Here is a 21673-nt window from a genome sequence, read left to right as displayed (position 1 = left end):
CCAGGCTGAGAGTGGTGGCACACGCTAGTACTTGGGAGGCTGAGACAGGACTGCAGGTGGGAGACCAGCCTCAGCAATTTAGTGAGACAATGTTTCAGAATAAAATAAAAAAAAGGCCAGGCGTGGTGGCCCACACTTGTAATCCCAGCATTTGGGAGGCTGAGACAGGAGGATCTGGGTTTGCGGCCAGCCTCTGCTACTTAGTGAGGCCCTTTGCAACTCAGTAAGACCGTTTCAAAATAAAGAATTAAAAAATAAATAAACAAAGGCCTGGAGGTGTAGCTTGGAGGTACTATGTCCCTGGGTTCCATCCACACAGTACCACAAAAATAAATAAATAAATAAAATTTAAAAATAAAATATAAAGCTAGGTGTGGTGGTACACGCTTGTAAACCCAGCACTTGGGAGGCTGAGACAGGAGGACCGCACAGGTTCAAAGCCAGCCTTAGCTACTTATAGTGAGGCTCTCGGCAACTTAGTGAGACCCTATTTCCAAATAAAATATAAAACATGTGGGAGTATAGTCCAAGGGTACAAAGGCCCTGGGTTCCATCCCCAGTACCACAAAAAATAAATTAATTAATTAAATTAAATACAGCTGGTGATATAGTTCAGAGGTCAAATGCCTCTGAGTTCAATTCTGAGTACCACAAAAAAATAAATAATAAATAAAACAAAGGTAGGCATGGTGGCACACATGTAATCCCAGTACTTGGGAGGCTGACATGGACAAGTTCATGGCCAGTCTCAGCAACTTTTTGAGGCCCTCCAACTTAAATAAAATAGGGCTGGAGGTGTCCCTCAGAAGTAGAACACCTCTGTGCTCAATCCCCAGTGCCAAAATAAGAATAAAAATAAAAAATCACTGTCACTCACTCACTTCTCTCCAACCCCCCAACTGGGGATTGAACCCAGGGGCCTTCAACCTCCACGCTACACTCCCAGGCCTATTTTATTTTTTTATTTGGAAACAGGGTCCTGCTAAGTTGCTGAGAGCCTCACTAAGTTGTTGAGGCTGGCTTCAAACCTGTGGTCCTCCTATCTCGGCCTACCAAGTATTGGGATTACAAGCGTGCGCCACCATGCCCAACTGAACCCAGGGACATTCTACCTCCAAACTATACTTCCAGCCCTTTTCAATTTTGCAAGAGTTTCACTACATTGCTGTGCAGTGCTAAGTTGCTGAGGCTAGCCTTGAACCTGGATCCTCCTGCCTCAGCTTCCCAAGCAATGAGATGACAGGCATGTGCCACCAAACCCAAACCCATCTAGCATGCTTACTCATTTTGACAGGTACTCTCTGGACTGATGCCCTCATGCCCACACCAAGGGCAACTGTCACTCTGAACAAAATGTGTAGAAATGATGACGATGGAAGTGATAGTCACCTGTTCTAAACCTCAAGAGGAGGAGTTTGAGCTGAAACTAAAAGAACTTGAGTAAAATAGGAAAAAGGAAAAAAGAAAAAAATTAAAAACCACTTTTTTTCTTTTGGCAGTACTGGGAATGGAACCCAGAACCCAGGGGCATTCTATCTCCAAGCTACACCCCCAGGTCTATATTTTTTTATTATTATTCTTTATTTTGAAACAGAGTCTCACTAAGTTGCAGAGGGCCTCACTAACCCGTGATCCTCCTGTCTCAGTTCCCCAACTACTGGGATTACAAGTGTACACCATGCCTGCCTTAAACCACTTTTTTTTTTAAATAGAAGACAAAGGAATTAGCAGAGTGTGATAGCGCGTGCTTGTAATTTCAATACTTGGGACGCTGAGACCAGAGGGTTCCAGGTTTGAAGCCAGTCTCAGCAACGTAGTAAAGCTCTCAGCAATTTAGCAAGACCCTGTTTCCAAATAAGAAATAAAATAGGTCTGAGGGTGTAGCTTAGAGGTAGAAGGCCAGTGAGTTCCATCCCCAGTACCACCCAAACACACAAAAAGGAATTATTTATAGCAATTTTGTGGCTTTTTCGCACAAAGCTCTGACTTCAGTTGAAGTCTTCAAGAAAGTCGACAGTATCCTTTCCCTGAGCTGTATAGTCAACTAGGATTCCATCTCCTAAAACTGGATTCTGTATTACTGTGCCCTGTATTTGTACCTCCCCATCCCAGATCCTTACAGAATCAATCTGCCATTCCTCCTAGAAGCTTGACTCCCTACCACCCCAAAATACTGACAACAAACTCAGAGTTCTACTTTTAAGCTCTTTCCTTCTGATAATTTATAAAAACGTTAAAATTAACCTGAGTAATAATTCCTAAAATATCCTTTGTTTTCCTGCTGGAACTGAAGCCAGGGGCATTAGATCTCCCAGCTATACCTCCAGCCCTTTTACTTTTTATCTTGAAACAGGGCCTCGCTGAGCTGCTGAAGATCTCACTAAGTTGCCGAAGCTGGCCTAGAACCTGCAATCTCCCCGTCTCAGCCTCCCAAGAGCTGGGATTACAGGGGTACGCCACCAGGCCTGGCTACCCTACGAATTTTTTATTCATGCTAAGGCAGCCCCAACTATTCCCTCTTATACCATATTAAGGCAGTTCTTTATGCCCAAAAGCACTATATCCCAAGCCAATGCAACTGATGAAAACAGCTTTTGCTAAGAATCCTGTTTGAGCGTTTTGAAAATCTAAATACGTTTCCCTTCTTAAATATATACCCCTTTCATTAGATTAGTCAGTGATCTTTTTTTGCAGAAGCCAGGAGGCTTCTCCCCCATCATTTTATTTTGTGATCCACCCCACCTTTTCAAGAACTCATCATCTACCACCCACAGACTATGCTAACAATCTTGAAAAGAACACCACATCATCCAATTCACATGGAGAGTGGGAGAAACAAAGTTCAGTCATATGCAAAAATACCAACAAGTCAGCCTGCGAGTGCAGCAGAGCGGGAGGTGGTAGACCATTCACTCCTTCATCCATCCATTCACCAGCTTTCAGATGCCTACTATGTGCTAGGCAGCAAAACCAGCATAAATGTTACAACTTTTTAAAAATGTGCTAGGTGCAGTGGTACAAACTATAATCCTAGAGACTGGAGAGGCTAAGGCAGGGGGATCACAAGTTTGAGGCCAGCCTAGGAAATTTAGTGAGACCCTATCTCAAAATAACAAATAAAGCCGGGCACAGTGGTACACACTTGTAATCCAAGTATTTGGAAGGCCCAGGCTCAGGCTCGAAAATGGCCTCAGCAATTCAGAGAGGCCCTCAGCAATTTAGTTAGACCCCGTTTCAAAGTAAAAAAGAAAAAGAGCTAGGGATGTAGTTCAAAGGTACAATGCCCCTGGGTTCAATCCCTAGTATCAAAAAAAAAAAAAAAAAAAAAAAAAAAAATCAAAAGGGCTGGGGATATAGCTCAGTGACCTGGGTTCAGTCCCCAGAACTGTAGAAAAATATCCCAAAATGCTGTGGAGGGTTTCCTGTAAGCCTCACCTTTTCATAGAGAGTACCATTCACATCTGCGCCATAGATGGGAGAATTAAATGTGAGATTTTTCCAGTATTTCCGCTCAAGCTCTTCAAACTCACTATAGCGTGGGGTGCAGTACCTTTCAAAGTAAAAAAAGTATTAGCCACTTAACAGGGGACTAAATTTTTGACACTATAGACACAATCCCCTATTTCAGGGACAGTGAGACATTGCAAATGAACAAGACACGATCTTGGCCTTCAAGGCTCTAACACACAGTAACTCCCTCAATCTCCCTTCCGTGGCCCTTCTGAGGAAATCTGGCAAAGGTTGTGTAGGCACAGATGTGAACCCATCTTCCTTTAGAAGAAAACTATACCCTCCTTGATTCAAGAGTGGCCTGGACACCCAGGGAGAAAATAGGCTTACATTTCTAAAGAACAGAGAACACAGAGCACTGTGCATACTTGTAATTCTAGTACCTGGGAGGCTGAGACAGGAGGACCGTCTTAGCAAATAGTGAGATTCTCATTAACCTAGCAAAATCCTGCTTTAAAAGAGAAAAATAGGGTTGGAGTATAGGTTGGAAGAGGTAGAAAGCCTAGGTTCAATCCCCAGTGCCACAAAAAAAAAAAAAAAAGGACACAAGTCTTTACATATCTACAAGCAACCAAAGCGTCCCCGCATGTAAAGAGCTGAGGGGTTATTTGTGTGTTTCTGTTTTTTTGATGGTACTAGGGATGGAACCCAGGGGCATTCTATCTCTGAGCTACACCCCAAGCCCTTATTATTATTTCATTTTGAAACAGTGTCTCACTAAGTTGTAGAGGGCCTAAGTAGCTGAGGCTGGCTGCAAATCTGTGATCCTCCTGTCTCAGCCTCCAAACTACTGGAATTCTAAGTATGTATGTACCACCATGCTCAGCTGGGATTTTTGTTTTGTTTTGTTTTTTGCATACTAGGGATGGAACCCAGGGGCATTCTACTTCTGAGCTACACCCCCAGTCCTATTTTTCAGTCTTTTTATTTTTTGAAACAGGGTGTAACTGAGTTCCTAAGGGCCTCACTAAGTAGGTGAGGCTGTCTGCAGTATGATCCTCCAGTCTCTGCCTCCAGAATGCTGGGATTACAAGCATGCGCCACCATCCCCCACCCTGGCTTTTATGTTTGTTTTTGGTGTGTGGGGGGCACTGGGGATTGAACCCCGGGGCACTCTACACCCCAGCCGGATTTTATTTTGAAACAGGGTCTTGCTAAGTTGATGAGTGTCTCACTAGGAGCTGAAGCTATCCTGAACCTGCAATCCTGTTGTCCTGGTCTCCCAAGTACTAGGAGCTGAGGCTTTCTAACAAACAGCACTCTGATCCTCATGCCGTCAGAAAAGGAGGGTATTCCAACATGGCTTTTTTGTATCCTCGCTGTATCTCAGTACCCTATGCAGTGGCTGATATTTAACAAAGCATGGTAGTCATGCTTGTAATCCCAGCATTTGGGAGGCTGAGACTGGAAGATCATGGTTCATAGCCAGCCTCAGCTACTTTGTGAGGCCCTCTACAACTCAGTGAGACCCTGCATCAAAATAAAGAATAAAAAATAGGGCTGGGGGTATAGCTCAGAGGTAGAATGCCCCTGGATTCCATCCCCAGTACCAAAAAAAAAAAAAAAGTAAAATGAAAAAAGAAAATCCCTAGTATGTGTTGACAAGAGAAGACACAGGAGCTGGAAGCCTTTGGTGACTCCCTATGTGAGAAACAGAAAGCAAGTAAACTTGGCAGCAGAGCACAGCTAAAATCCAACACAAAGAATGGCACAGCCTTTCCTCTATACAATGGATCACACGTCTTCAACATGCTTTTACATAAATTATTTTCTTGGCCAACAAGCTGGCCAGTAATATAGATGTTTTAAGGATGGCCAACCGAATGGTAAGTCCTCAATTAGAACTGTGAAAAATGCCAGACATGGTGGTATCACGCCTGCAATCCCAGTCCTTGGGAGGCTGAGACAGAAGTACCTCAGGTTCAGGGTCAGACTCAGCAACTTACCAAGACCGTTTCAAAATAAAAAATAAACTAGGCACAGCAGCACATGCCTGTAATGCCAGAACTTGTGGGGCTGAAACAGGAGAATTACAGGTTCAACAATGGCCTCAGCAATAATAGTGAGACTCTCAGACACCTATTTTAAAACAGTAACATCAAGCCGGGTATGGTGGTGCACACTTGTAATCCCAGTACTTGGGAGACTGAGACAGGAGGTTCACGAACAGCCTCAGCTACTTAGCTACACCCAAAAAAAAAAAAAAAAGATCTGTCACAAGGCAAAGGAAAAGAGAGCCAAGAGTAGAAACAGCAAAAGAGGGACCCGATGGGAGAGAGGATCTAACAAGGCGTGCCGCCCCCGGAGCGAAGCCTGCAAGCTGAAGCCTTGGCTCTGGCCAGTCCACAGGACGCTGTGGTTTGACAGCCTGCGATCAGGACCAGCAGGTCAGAGAGGCCAGGGACTGAAGCCCGGGAAAGGAGGGGAATCCCTATGGAGACTCAGAACTGAGGATCAAAGTGAGAAGAGCCAAGGCTGAGACTGAAGAGGCAGCGTCACAGCCAAAGGAGGAAACACAAAACCCACTCTCTGTGACTGAGGAAGAATGTTTTGTTAGGCACAGCAGAGAAAAACTAAAAAACTGAAATAAAGACATGTTGAAGCCTGGCTCGGTAACGTGTGCCTTGGGAGGCTCAGACAGCAGGACTGCAGGTTTGAGGGCAGCATCTGCAACTTAGTGAAGGCCCTGTTTCCAAAAAAGGAAAGAAAGAAAAAGAGCTGGGGGCATATCTCAGGGGTAGAATGCCCCTGGATTCAATTCCTAGTACCAAAAGTAAAAAAAAAAAAAAAAACATTTTGAGACAAGATTGATTGATTAGCCAGGCTTGGTGTCACAAGCTTGTAATCCTAGCGTTTGAGAGGCTGAAATAGGAAGATCGTTTTTTTTTTTTTGTTTTTTTTTTTTTTGCGAGTATGAGGATGGAACCCAGGGGCATTGGACCTCTGAGCTACACCCCCTGCCCTATTTTTATTCTTTATTTTGAAACAGGGTCTCACTAAGTTGCAAAGGGCCTCACTAAGTAGCTGAGGCTCTCCCGAACCGCGATCCTCCTGTCTCAGCCTCCCAAATACTGGGATTACAAGCGTGCGCCACCACGCCCAGCTAGGATCTCTGTTCTTAGACAGCCTCAGTTACTTAGTGAGGCGCTCAGCAACTTAGCAAGACCCTGTTTCCAAATTAATTATAAAATAGGGCTGGGGTGTAGCTCAGAGGTAGAAAGCCCCTGGGTTCTATCTCCAAGTACCGCACGCACACACACACACACACACACACACACACACACACACACACAAAGGCTGAGAGTGTCACTCGGAGATAATGTGCCCCTGGGTTCCATCCCCAGTACCACAAAAAAAAAAAAAAAAAAAAAAAGAATGATGAAGAATGGAGTAATAGAAACCAGCATCAAAAGCTGGGTGTGGTGGCACATGCTTGTAATCCCAGCAATCGGGAGGCTGAGACAGGAGGATCCAGTTTCACAGACAGCCTCAGCTACTTAGTGAGGCCCTTTGCAACTCAGTGAGACCCGATTTCAGATTAAAGAATGAAACATACGTCTGGGGTGGGTGTGGCTCAGAGGTAGAACGCCCCTGAGTTCCATCCCCAGACCTGCAATAAATAAATAAATAAATATGGACAAGTTTAGACCACAGCACAATACTGAGAGAAGGAAATGCTTCCATACAAAGAGCAAAAGTGCCAGGCGTGGTGGTGCACGCTTGTGCTTGTAATCCCAGCATTTGGGAGGCTGAGCCAGGAGGATCGTGGTTCGCAGACAGCCTCAGCTACTTAGTGAGGCCCTCTGCAACTTAGTGAGACCCTGTTTCAAAATAAAGACTAAAAAGTAGGGCTGGGGGTGTAGCTCAGAGGTAGAATGTCCCTGGGTTCAACCCCCCAGTACCACAAAAACAAACAAACAAACAAACAAAGAGCAGAAAGGGAGTTAGAAGGGAGAATGGAGAAAACTGCTTGCCAGCAGGACGCAGCAGTGGTGGAGACATCTATGAAGACAGACACATGTCCTGGATGCGGTGGCAGGGAAGGAAAGTGGCCCCACTCACTTGTCACTGTTGGCGATCTTGCGGAACTCTCGCACCGTCATGGCTTTCTTCTGTATGTTATACTGTGTAAAGAGGCCAGACTGCCCCGTCACCAGCTGCTGGATGGGAGCAGGGATGACCAGGTCGTCAATGTCATCATAGGACCTGCGTGGTTTCCACTCTTTTGGAGGCACAACCTGTGGGGACCACAAGGACAGACACAGATGAGAAACCGGCGAGTGTACAGGCTGCTAGCCAAACAGCCAATTTTACTAAAAAGTGACTTTAATTTGCCCAGTCACCCAAACACAGAAAGTCACACTCGTGCTAGGCTTGACCTAGATCCACCAACTAGTTGAATAGTTTCTTTGAACTAAGGGAAGCAGCCTCAGGACCCATCAGTTGAGGAATTAGTTTTCTCTCGATCTAAAACTCAGGGTGCGCAGGTGCACTCTCTCTTTTTTTCTTTTTTTGGTAGTGGTTATTGAGGATTGAACCCAGGGACAGTCTGCCTCTGAGTGACAGCCCCAGCCCCACTCTTAGTTTTTATTTTAAAATGGTCTCACTAAGTTGCTGAGGCTTGCCATGAACCTGCCATCCTCCTGTTTCAGTCTCCCAAGTACTAGGACCACAGGTTTGTGCCACTGCGCCTAGCCAGGGCTCTCTTTTTAAAAAATGGAAAGAGCCAGGCATGATGGAACATGCCTACAATTCCAGTATTTGGGAGGCTGAGACAGGAGGATAGCAGGTTCCAGGTCAACCTCAGCAACTTGGCAAGACCCTGCTACTTTGTAAGACCCTGCTTCAAAAAAAAAAGTAGGCGTGGGGATACACACTTGTAATCCCAGTACTTGGGAGGCTGAGACAGGAAAATCTGGATTTGCGGACAGCCTCAGCTACTTAGTGGGGCCCTCTGCAACTTAATGAGATTCGGCTTCAAAATAAAGAATAAAAATATGGCTGCGGGTTTAGCTTGGAGGTAGAACGTCTGAGTTCAATCTTCAGCACCACAAAATAAATAAATAAATATATATATATATATATAAATAGATAGATAGAGCTGGAGTGCTGTTACTGATGTGGTGGCGCACGCTTGTAATCCCAGCATTAGGGAGGCCGAGATAGTAGGATCGCAGTTCAAGAACAGTCTCAGCTACTTACTGAGGCCCTTTGTAAGTCAGTGAGACCTTGTTTCAAAAATAAAGAATAAGCCGGGCATGGTGGCGCATGCTTGTAATCCCTGCGCTTGGAAGGCAGAGACAGGAGGATCGCGCAAGTTCGAAGCCAGCCGCGTGTGCTGTCTTAGGACAAATAAAAATGTAAAAATAGGTCTGGGAGTGTAGCCTGGAGGTAGAAGGGCTTCCAGGAATCCCAGTACCACCAAAAAAAAAAAAAGAAGAAGAAGATTAAGCCAGATCCCAGCGCTTAAGAGGCCGAGACAGGAGGATCGCACAGTAGGATCGCACAGGTTTCTTTCTTTCTTTTTTTTTTTTTTATGGTACTGGGGATGGAACCCAGGGGCCTTCTACCTCCAAGCTATACCCCCAGCCCTATTTTATTCTTTATGTTTGAAACAGAGTCTTATTGAGTTGCAAAGGGCCTCACTAAGTAGCTGAGGCTGTTACTCTCAGCCTCCCAAATGCTGTGATTACTAACCTGCGCCACCATGCCTGGTTAAAATTAATTAATTAATTAACTTAAAAATGGGGCTGAGGGAGTAGCTCAGAGGTAGAATGCCCCTGAATTCAATCACCAGTAATGCAAGAAAAAAAAAATAGGAATAGGGGTATAGCTCAGAAGTAAAATGCCTCTGGGTTCATTCCTTAGTGCCACAAAAACCAAACAAGAGTCAGGTGTGGTGGCATGCCTTTAACCTAACTATTCTGGAGGCTAAGACAGGAGGGTCACAGGTGTGAGGACAGCCTCAATAAGCAGAGAGACTCTCATCAACCAAGTGAGACGCTGTTTCAAAAACAAACAAAGGGTGTATTCATTTCCAGTCACCCCCCCATTTCTAATTTCTGTATTTCTATCTTTCTAATAAACGTCTGCCAGGCATGGTGGCAGCTGCTTGTAACCTCAGCATTCAGGAGGCTAAGACAGGAGGATCAAGGTTTGCAGACAGCATTAGCTACTACTTAGTGAGGCCCTTTGCAACTCAGTGAGACCCTGTTTCAAAATAAAGAATAAAAAATAGGGCTGGGGGTGTAGCTCGGAGGCAGAATGCCCCTGGGTTCCATCCCCGGTACCGCAAAAAAAAAAAAAAAAAAAAAAAAAAACCCTAAAGCAGCCAGCTCCACCATGAGGACCCAAGTGGGCAGGAAGGTCCGGAGGGAGAGCTGGCTCTTCACCCGCCCCCAGGAAGGTCCCAAGCAGCTCTCTGGGACCCAACAGTACAGAGGCTTCAGACATCAACAACGGGAATTCACTTGCAAACAGAACAGCAGACACTGGGGTCAATGCCCAACTGTCCCAAGATGCAGCTCTGGCCTTTAGGAAGTCTTATTGCCGCCTTTTCACAAAAGCCATGTGAAATAACCCTGGTCCTCGCCTTGGCTAGCCCAGCCCGATGAGCTCCCTGCGATTCAATGTAGGCGATGTATCGGCTGAAGTTCCGGAACTCCTCCATGGTTGGATAAAAGGTCATTATACGAGCGCTGGGATTCAGGGTTTCAGATTCGGAAGCCATGTTTCCTCCTTTTTGAAGTTACTCTGGTCAGATACAAATCTGAAAAAGCACATTATGAGCACAGAATTATACAAAATGTTATTAACATTAAATGCTGGAAATATGAGCTGGGCATGGTAGCACATCCATGTAACCCCAGCATTCGGGAGGCTGAGACAGGAGGATTGCGGTTCGTGGCCAGCCTCAGCTACTTAGGCCCTTTGCAACTCATTAAGACCCTGCTTCAAAATAAATTATAAAAAGTAGGGCTGGGAGTATAGCTCGAAGGTAGAATGCCCGGTGTACCACGAATACACAATTCTGGGAATGGCCTAGCAGTGGCACAGGCTTCTAATCCCAGTACTTGGAGAGGCTGAGACAGGAGGATGGCAGGTTTGTGGCCAGCTTCAGAGGCTTAACACGGCCTGTTTCAAACTAAGAAATAAACAGAGCTGGGAATATAACTCAGAGGTAGAATGTCCCTGAATTCAATCCACTATAACACACACACACACACACACACACACACACACACACGCACACGCACACACACATATGCACGCACACGCACAAATGCTTGGAAACTCAATGCTGCAAACTCTTAACAGACAAATAATGCAGAAATTCTGAAGAACCATTAACACCCCACACCTAGAAACTGCCTCTGAGAGTTATTTAAATGAACTAGTACAAACCAAAACCTCTGTTTAAAACGAACCTTGTATGAAAACTGCACTCATCCTGGCTTAGCAGACCCTGTTTCCAAATTTAAAAAAAAAATGTAAAAATAGGTCTGGGAGTGTAGCCCGGAGGTAGAAGGGCTTCCAGGAACCCCAGTACCTCCAAAAAAAAAACCCTGCACTCATCTCATTTAAATAGAAACACTGTTTCACTGTTTCAGCTAAGAAGGAAAGTAATTATTTGGTTGCTAGTTCTATTTAACAATACAGCTGATATGCTCACATTTTCATGGATTTTTCTAAAGTACTTTCTCAATTTCTCTCCCCCATATGTATATGTATATGTATATGTGTTACTGAGGATTGAACCCAGGGTCTTTCTACCTCTTAGCTACACCCTCAGCCCTATTTTATTTATTTTAAAACAGTCTAGCCGGGCGTGGTGGTGCACACTTGTAATCCCAGCATTTGGGAGGCTGAGACAGAAGGATCACGGTTTGTGGCCGGCCTCAGCTACTTCTTGAGTCCTTTGCAACTCAGTGAGACTCTGTTTCAAAATAAAGAATAAAAAAAAAAAAAAAAAATAGGGCTAGGGGTGTAGCTCGGAGGTAGAATGCCCCTGGGTTCCATCCCCAGTACCCCAAAAAAATAAAATAAAACAGGGTCTCACTAAGTAATAGAGGGCCTCCCTAAATTGCTGAGGCTGGCCTCCAATCTGCAATCCTTCAGGCTCAGTCTCCCAAGCAATGGGATTAAAAGTGTGGGCCTAGCTCATTTATTATTTATTTATTTATTTATAATTTGGGGATGAACTCAATAGCATTCTATCTCTGAGCTATATGCCCAGCCCCCCCCCTTTTTTTTTGGTGGTACTGAGGATGGAACCCAGGGGCATTCTACCTCCGAGCTATACCCCCAGCCCTATTTTTTATTCTTTATTTTGAAACAGGGCCTCATTGAGTTGCAAAGGGCCTCACTAAGTAGCTGAGGCTGGCCGCAAACCACGATCCTCTCGTCTCAGCCTCCCAAATGCTGAGATTATAAGCGTGCGCCACCTTGTCCAGCTTTTTTTGGTGGTACTGAGGTTCCTGGAAACCCTTCTATCTCAGGGCTACAGCACGGCTGGCTTCGAACCTGCGCAATCCTCCTGTCTCAGCCTCCCAAGCGTGGGGATTACAAGCGTGCGCCACCATACCCGGAACCTTATTTCTTTTTTAAACAGGGTCTCACTACGTTGATGAGAGTGTCACTACTAGCTGAGGCTGTCCTCAAACCTGCAATCCTGTCTAAGCCTGCCAAATACTCAGATTATAGGCATGTGTCACGCATCCAGTTCTTTCTTTCTTTCTTTCTGTGGTACTAAAAAAAGGCATAAAACCCAGGGGCTTCTACCTCTGAGCTATACCCCCAAACCTATTTTATGTTTTATTTCATAACAGGGTCTCACTAAATTGCTCAGAGCTTCACTAAAATGCTGAGGCTGACTTCAAACCTGAAATCTTTCTGTCTCTGCCTCTCATGTACTGAGATTACAAGCATGCACCACCACACCTGGCTCTTATTACCTTTTAAAGAGGTATAAATAAACTGGGCATGGTGGTTCTCGCCTATAATCCTAGTACTTGGGAGGCTGAGATAAGAGGACCACAGATTTGAGGCCAGTCTCAGCAATTTATCAAGGTTCTTAGCAACTTAGCAAGACCCTGTTTAAAAATAAAAAAGGAAGCCAGGCCTAGTGGCGGATGCTTGTAATCCCAGCATTCAGGAAGCTGAGACTAGAGGATCGTGGTTCGAGGACAGCCTCAGCTACTTAGTGAGGCCCTCTGTAACTTAGTGAGACCCTGTTTCAAAATAAAGAATAAAAAGCCAGGCGTGGTGGCGCACGCTTGTAATCCCAGCATTCGGGAGGCTGAGACTGGAGGATCGCAGTTCACGGATAGCCTCAGCTACTTAGTGAGGCCCTTCCCACTAGTGAGACCCTGTTTCAAATTAAAGAATAAAAAATAGGGCAGGGGGTGTAGCTCAAGAGGTCGAATGCCTCTGGGTTCCAACCCCAGACCCACAAATAAAGAAATAAATACTAAAAAAGGGCTGGGAGTATAGCTCAGAGGTAGAATGTCCCTGGGTTCCATCCTAGTACCACAAGCACACACACAAGAAAACAAAATAGCCTAGTGTGGTGGCTCAGGCCTATAATCCCAGTACTTGAGAGGCTTAGAGAGGTGAATCACAAGTTCAAGTCCACCCTCAGGAATTTAGGGAGGCCCTCAGTTTCAGGAGACACTGGTTTTTTTGTTTTAGTTTTATGTGGGGTTTTTTGTTTTTATTTTGGTTTTGGTTTTAGTTTTGCAGTACTGGGGATGGAACCCAGGGACATTCTACCTCCAAGCTATACCCTCAGCCCTATTTTTTATTCTTTATGTTGAAACAAGGTCTCAGGGTCTCACTGAGTTGCAAAGGGCCTCACTAAGTAGCTAAAGATGACCACGAACCCAGATCCTCCTGTCTCCGCCTCCCAAATGCTGAGATTACAAGTGTGTGCCAACACACCCCGCAAGACCCTGTTTCAAAATAAAAAATAAGCCAGGCGTGGTGAAGCACACTTGTAATTCTTGTACTTGGGAGGCTAAGACAGAATGATTGCAGGTTCAAAGCCAGTCTCGGCAATTTAGTAAGACTGTCAACAACCTAGCAAGACTCTGTTTCAAAATAAAATAGAGTTGGAATGCAACTCAGAAGTAGAAATCCTTGGTTCAATCCGTGGTACCACAAAAAAATAAAATAAAATAGGCTGGGGGTGTAGCTCAGAAGCAGAACACCCCAGGTTTTAATCCCAATGACAAACACACACACACACACACACACACACACACACAAATACACATCTGCATACTACAGTCTGATTTTTCTTGTAATACTTGAGTTTAACTCAGGGCCTAATAAATTCTATGTAAACACTCTATACACACACACACACCAGCTAGAGAGCCCTAGTCCTTTTTTTTTTTTTTTGAGACAGGGTCTCACTAAATTGCAATTGCCCCAGCTAAATTCCCATTTTCTTGTCTCAGCCACCTGAGCAACTGGGATTATAGGCATTGTGCCATCACTCTTACAATCTGATTTTACTTATTTACTTTTGTGGTACTGTGAATTGAACCCAGTGGTGCTCCACCACTGAATTACACTTCCAGTCTCTCCCTCCCCCTTTATTTTGCTCTGAGATACACCTCCAGCCCTTTTTGTGTGGTGCTGGGGATGAAATCCAGGGGCCTTCTACCTCCAGGCTATACTCCCAGACCTATTTTATATTTTATTTAGAAACAAGGTCTCACTAAGTTGCTGAGAGCCTCACTAAGTAGCTGAGGCTGGCTTTGAACTTGCACGATCCTCCTGCCTCAGCCTCCCAAGTACTGGGATTACAGGAATGCGCCACCACGCCCAGCTCTATTTTACATTTTTTAAACAGGGTCTCACTAGTTGATGAAGTTGGTCTTGAACCTACAATCATCCTATCTCTACCTCTATCTCTACCTTCAAAGTACTGGGACTACAGTGTGTACCATCACGCCCAACTCCTTTTGTGTGAAATGTGTGTGTGTGTGTTTTACTGGGGATTAAAACTCAGGGCATTCTACCTCCAATCTACACCCCCAGCCTATTTTACTTTTATTCTGAAATAGGGTCTCACTAGGTTGATGAGAATCTCAAACCTGTATTCAAACCTGCAATCCTCCTGTCTTAGCCTCCCAAGTACTAGGATTACAGATGTGCATCATGATGCCTGGCTCTCATTTTTTATGTTGACACAGTCTCCCTAGGATCCCCAGGCTGGCCTGGAATTTGTGATCCTCCTGCTTCAGCCACCTCAAGAAGCTGGGATCACTGATGTGCACCACTGAAACCTGCTTACAATCTGAGTTTAAAAACCACATGAGAAGCCAGGCTTGGTGGTGCAACACCTGTAATCCCAGTATTTGGGAGAATATCAGGGTCAAGGACAGTCTCAGCAAGTAGTGAGACTCCAATCAACCTAGCAAGACCCTGTTTCCAAATAAGAAGTAAAATCGGTCAGGAGGCTGAGACCGGAGGATCGCAGTTCGTGGACAGCCTCAGCTACTTAGTGAGGCTCTTTGCAACTCAGTGGGACCCTGTTTCAAAATAAAGAGTAAAAATTAGGATTGCGTGTATAGCTCAGAGGCAGAATGCCCTTGGGTTCCATCCCTAGTGCAAAAAAAGGAGGAGGAGGAGGAGGAAGAAATAAAATCGGCTGGGGTTATAGCTTCAAGGTAAAATACGTCTGGTTTAATCCCCAGTACCACCAAAAAAAAAAAAAAAAAAACAAAAAAAACACTTGAGGGCTTTTTTCTAGCAGGCTTTAGAACAGGATTCTAGATTCTTGAAAATTAACTTGGCTACAAAATTACAAAGCGTAAGGGGTAAAAGTACTTTGATATTAGTAGCATGACTTATAGTTTCAAAACCCTAGGCAGGGCATGGTGGCACATGCTTGTAATCCCTGCATTCGGGAGGCTAAGATAGGAGGATAGCGGTTCTTGGACTTAGTGAGGCCCTTTGCAGCTCAGTGAGACCCTGTTTCTAAATAAAATAAAAATAAATAAATAAAAATAAATAAAAAACAGGGCTGGGGGTGTAGCTTGGAAGTAGAATGCCCCTGGGTTCCATCCCCAGTACTACACACAAAAGAAAATAAAGTAAAATCCTATAATGAAATTATTCTCACATCCACACCAAAATGCAGCTTCAGCAATCCTTAACAAAGTCAAGCTAGAGACAAGTTCAACTGCATTGTACACAGAATGCAAAAGTCAAATTTTCTTTTTTTTTTTTTTTGGTGGTACTGGGGGGTGGAACCCAGAGGCTTTCTATCTCTGGGCTATACTCCCAGACCCATTTTCTATTTTATTTTGAAACAGGGTCTCACTAAGTTGCTGAAAGCCTCACTAAGTAGCTGAGGCTGGCTTCGAACCTTCGCGATCCTCCTGTCTCAGCCTCCCAAGCGCGGGGATTACAAGCGTGTGCCACCACGCCCGGCAAAAGTCAAATTTTCAACAGGCAACCGGGTGTGGTGGTCCACACCTGTCATCCCAGCACTTGGGAGGCTGAGCAGGAGGATTCATGTTTGAGGCCAGTTTACCTAAGTCTCAGCAATTTAGCAAGACCTTCAACAACTTAGCCAAGATTCAATTTCAAAATGAAAAGTAAAAAGGGCTGGGATTGTAGCTCAGAGGAAGAAAGCCACAGAACAAAAAAAAAAAAAAAGGAAAGGAAAAGAAAAGAAATAGGCAATACATTGATTGGCAATACAGGGCAAACTTCATAACTGACTAGAGGAAGCAAAACAAATGCTTCATGTTTTTACTAGAGGACTTTAGCTAAGTGGTTATATCCCCTTTGCTTGGTAACACAGCAGACCTCAACTGATAAAACAAAAAGCATACCAGATAAAAGGAGCCAGTTTAAAAATAAAAAGAGTATGCCTATTCTTATCAAGGACCCAGCAATTTGGAACCCCAATTTGGAACCCCAATTTGGAACCCAAAGAAATGGTAATCCAGCTACAGGGGAGGAAGCTGCCCCCAACCTATCAGTAATCTAGTAACAGATTGGGGAGTCAGCACGGAGCAAAACTACCTAAGGTAAGAGAGAAGACAACCCTACTACCTGCAACTCTTAGGCTTCCATTCCACCCCAAATAGGGTGCTTCTGGCCAGGCACTTTGCAAAAACTTTGCATGGCAGGTATACTGTTCTCCCTGTTTTACATACCAGGAAATCTGCCCACAGTCCACTCCTCGAGCACCTTCCCTTATTCTACGATGCCTACATCCAATCTCCACATCGACTAAGTCCCTTTATAAGGGCAGAAGCAAGTGTGGAGAAACTTGACGCTCATTCGGTGTTGGTGATCCTTCTAAAAATTCCTTTTTTTTTTTTTTTACTTTTGTAAATTTTATAAAAACACATAATCATGTGAATACAGGATTGCCGCCCCTGCCCTGAGCTGAAAGGGCCCCTAATGGGGCTTCACCCGCCTCTGGCCCTATTCATCTTTGTATGTCTAGAATGTAGAACAATGCAAGGCACAGAGCTGGCACTTACTTAACTACTGAATACCTGATTTCCTCACCAACATTTTAGTTGTCCTCCCCTTTCTTTAGTCCTCGGGCTCCCTTTCTCCAGTCTACTCCCTAGGAAAAGCTCCGTGTCCCTGACACCTTCCCTCCCGCATCAAGTAACAAAGCATACTGGTTCAAGAGCACCGGCTCCAGAGTCAAAACTCTGCAGATCCGTCTCTGCCGTTACTAGCTGTGTGACCTTGCCTGTGAGTTAGCTGAATGAGTCTCAGTTTCTCGACCTGTACAATGGGGATCCTAGCCCCCTACCCCTGTCGGGCTGGTAAGATTAACTCAGATGATGCAAGCGAAACGCTGAACACTAGGCCCGGCATTTAACCACTCCATAAAGGCAGAGGGTGCTCACCGCCACCTCGAGCTTCTGCACCCTCCCCTCGCAGCTGTTCCCGCGGGTATCCCTCCAAAGGCAACCCCAGGTCCCAAGGTCCCCGAGCCTCACCGAGAATACGCCCGGCCCCTCCCGGCCCCGCCGCCTAGGCGAGTGAGGCCCGGCGGCAGGAAGAAGAAAATAGGGCCTAGCGGACCCGCCCCCCTCTCCCGATGTCTATTTGCCACAATACTTTGGAAAGAACCAATCTGGGGATTTATATTAAAAATTCCATCTCCTATTGGCCGAAAGACATGCCGATCACTCTCCCAGAAAGAACCACCCCGCCGCCCCTCCCCCACCGGTGCTCTCGGTCACAGCTACGGCAGTAACAAACATAAAGGAATCCGAAATTCCACGGCTCTCACCTAAAGCCCAAAGCCCTCGAAGGGCTCAGGGTCGGTTTCTGCCGCCGCCACTCACAGATCTTTCAGTATTTCCAGCCGACCGAGAAGACGAAGCTCCGCCTCCTCTAAAGTCTACTTCTGCGCAGCCGCACAGCACCCACAGAGTCAACCAATCCTAGGACGGCTACTCGCCCTCAAACAGCCAATAAGCATGCGCTATAGCCGCCCCAAAGTCCCGGTATATCAATCTGCTCAGCCTATGAGCGCCCGCGCAGGCTGTTGCCAGGAGGAAACGCTGTACCACTCGGGACCGCGGCCACTGAGCATCTCGGCTAGATCTTCGAGTGGCCAATCATAGGCGGGCTTCAGGTCCCCCCATAACTAATCGAGGTTGAAAGAGGCCAGTACCCAGAAAAGGGCTGCACGGGTAGGCGGGTAAGGGCGATGAGAATACTGTAGGGTTCTAACGAAAGGGTGTGCCAAAGTTTTCTAGGAGTGAGCGGCCATTTAGCCTAACGTGAAAAGGTGATAGGCCGAAAGGGGCAGCGTCCGAAGCAAAGGAGTCCTGTCAAGGTGACCAGCTTTGTCCGGGACTGTCTCGAATTTTAAAACAAAGTCATACACCCTTGAAACTCACTGGCTGGCAACCCGGGACACTTCCTGAAGGAGAAGGAACCCTGGGGTCATTATGACAGATTGAGAGATCATTATAAAGCGTTTCCTCGGTGAGCAGGGATTTGGGTGTCATTAGGAGCAGCACATGGGACACAAAGGGGGATTCTGAGAATCATTAGAGGCACTTCTGGAGGGCGAAGAGGTTCCTAGAAGTCATTAGAAACAGTTCCTTTGGGGTAGTGAGCCGCCTTAAGGAGTTCCCAGATTGTCAAGGGTGATGGGGAAGGAGGCATTACAGGATGTCCTTATGGGTCAAATAGGAAAGAAGTCCAGCCTGGTGGTGGCGGCACACGCCTGTAATTGCAGTATTTGGGAGACTGAGACAAGAAGATTGAGGGTTCTGGACCAGCCTCAGCAACTTAGCAAGACCCTGTTTAAAAAAAAAAAAAAAAAGCCAGGCGTGGTGGCACAGGTTCATAATCTTAGTTCTCAGGAGGATCACAGGCTCGTGGCCAGCCTCAACTACTTAGTAATGCCCTGTTTCAAAAATAAAAAGAATTTAAAAATAGAAGGATCGCAAGTTCACAGCCAGCCACAGCTACTTAGTAATGCCCTTTGCAGCTTAGTGGGACCCTGTTTCAAAATAAAGATTAAAAATAGAGCAAGCCAGGGATGGTGGCGCCCATTTGTAATCCCAGCATATGAAAGGCTGAGACAGGAGGATCTGGGTTCGTGGACAGCCTCAGCTATTTAGTGAGGCTCTTTGCAACTCAGTGAGACCCTTTTTCAAAGTAAAGAATAAAAATAGGGCTGGGGGTGTAACTCGGAGGTAAAATGTTTCTGTGCCCCATCCCCAGTACCGCAAAAAAAAAAAAAAAAAAAAATTAAAAAAAGGGCTGAGGTGTAGCTCTGAGGTAGGATGCCTCTGGGTTCAATCCTCAGCACAGTGGTAGAATGCCTCTGGGTTCAATCCTCAGCACCACCACGAAAGAAATAAAATAGAGTTGGGTCTGGTGGCACAAGCTTTTAATCCCAGTACTTGGAAGGCAGAGACAGGAAAATCACAGGTTTGGGGCCTCCTCAGCCACCATGAGAGGCTCTCTTCAACTTAGTGACACCCTATTTCAAAAAAATAAATAAACCGGGTGTGGCGGCACATGCTTGTAATCTCAGCATTCAGGAATCTGAGACAGGAGGATCACGGTTCGGAGACAGCCTCAGCTACTTAGGCCCTTTACAACTCAGTGCAATCCTGTTTCAAAGTAAAGAATAAAATATAGGGCTAGGGGTGTAGCTCAGAGATAGAATGCCCCTGGGTTCCATGCCCAGTACCGCAAAAAGAAAATAAATAAGTAAAAATAGCTGGGCGTGGTGGTGCACGCTTGTAATCCCAGCATTCAGGGAAGCTAAAACAAAAGGATTGCAGTTTGAGGAAAGCTTCAGCTACTTAGTGAGTCCCTTTGCAACTCAGTGAGACCCTGTTTCAAAATGAAGAATAGAGCCAGGTGTAGCTCATGCTTGTAATCCCAGCACTTGAGAGGCAGAGACCAGAGGATTGCAGTCCGCAGACAACCTCAGCTACTTAGTGAAGCTCTCCCCAACTTAGTGAGACCCTGTTTCAAAATAAAGAATAAACCGGGTGTAGTGGCGCATGCTTGTAATCCCAGGATGTGGGAGGCTGAGACCAGATGATCACAGTTCGCAGATAGCCTCTGCGATAAAAACAAGGTGAATGACCCTGGGCTCTATCCCCAGACCCACAAAAAAAGAAAGAAAGAAAGAAAAAGAGAGAGACAGATAAAGACAGAGAGACAGAGAGAGAAAGGAAGAATAAAAAATAGGGAAGGGGATAGGTAGAAAGGCCCTGGGTTCCACCCCTAGTACTGCTGTTTGAGGTCTCGAGGACCCCAAGACTTGTGGAGTCCAGATCTGACTGAGACACGGACAACTGTTTGATGAACAATTGACAATCTTTACTTGTGAGCCTATTCTTTTAAAAAAAAAAAAAAGAAGAAGAAGAAGAAGAAGAAAAAGAAGAAGAAGAAAAAATAGAGCTGGAGGTGTCGCTTGGACCACACACCAAAAAAATTGGGCTGGGGTGTAGCTCAGAGGTAGAATGACCCTGGGTTCCATCCCTAGTACCCCCGAAAAATAATAGATTTAGGAAAAAAGCTAACTTTTTTTTTCCAGCGGTACTGGGGATGGACTTAGGGGCATTTTACCTCCAAGTGACAACCCCAGCCCTATTTTTTATATTCTTTATTTTGAAACAGGGTCTCACTGAGTTGCAAAGGGCCTCACTAAGTAGCTGAGGCTGTCTACAAATAAGGATCCTCCTGTCTCAGCCTCCCAAATTCTGGGATTACAAGCATGTGCCACCACACCCAACCCCTATTTTTTATTATATATATATATATAATTATATATTATATATAATATTATATATATACACGTGTGTGTGCGTGTATATATATATATATATATATATATATACACGCACACACACACACATGTTTTTTTTCTTTTTTTTGCGGGTCTGGGAATGGAATCCAGGGGCATTCGACTTCTGAGCTACACCCCCTGCCATATTTATTTATTTATTTATTTATTTATTTATGCAGTACTGGAATGAAACACAGAGGCATTCTATCTCCGAGCTACACCCTCAGCCCTATTTTTTATTTTTTATTTTGAAACAGGGTCTCACTGAATTGCAGAGGGCCTCACTAAGTATTAACTGAGGCTGTCCACAAACCACGATTCTCCTGTCTCGGCCTCCCAAATGCTGGGATTACAAGCATGCGCCACCAGGCACAGCTTTTATTCTATATTTTGAAACAGGGTCTCACTGGGTTGCAAAGAGCCTCACTCACTAAATAGCTAAGGCTGTCTTCAAACTGTCATCCTGCTGCCTCAGCCTCCCAAATGCTGGCATTACAAGCCTGTGCCACCATGCCCGGCTTTTAACTATATGTATTGAGCTGCTATTGTATTCCAAATGCTATGCTTTATAGATACATAAAATTATTTACATTTACATATATGTTTTCATTAACATTTTTCTTTTTAAGTATGTAACATTTTTGTCTTTTATTTGTTTGTGTAAGTTTTATTAACATAATTCACACACTAAAAATTCACCAATTTACAGTGTACAGTTACACGCTTGTTTTTTGTGTGTGTATATTCACAAAGTTGCATGATCATCACCACAGTAAATTTTAAAACATTTTCCTCACATCAAAATGAAACCCTATACATGGTAGCAGTCACACCACCAATCCCCAT

At 45.0% G+C, this 21673-nt stretch overlaps 1 protein-coding gene across 2 annotated transcripts in view; it reads right to left on the bottom strand.

Annotated features, from left to right (window-relative positions):
- Nucleotides 1-10240, bottom strand: part of KDM4A (lysine demethylase 4A) — a gene marked incomplete at both ends in the record, with an annotated part of 57755 nt that extends 47515 nt beyond the window's left edge. For both annotated transcript variants that reach the window (XM_080692402.1, XM_080692403.1), the window contains 3 exons: nt 3436-3550; nt 7573-7748; nt 10103-10240. In XM_080692402.1, the coding sequence (XP_080548528.1) occupies nt 3436-3550; nt 7573-7748; nt 10103-10240 (429 nt within the window). The remainder of the gene's footprint in view (nt 1-3435; nt 3551-7572; nt 7749-10102) is intronic.
- Nucleotides 10241-21673: the final 11433 nt, after the last annotated feature.

The sequence above is a fragment of the Muscardinus avellanarius genome (assembly GCF_963383645.1).
Source record: "Muscardinus avellanarius genome assembly, chromosome: 3".
Lineage (NCBI taxonomy): Eukaryota > Metazoa > Chordata > Mammalia > Rodentia > Gliridae > Muscardinus > Muscardinus avellanarius.
Note: the sequence above shows the minus strand (reverse complement) of the source record. Positions and strands in the feature narration are given on the sequence as shown.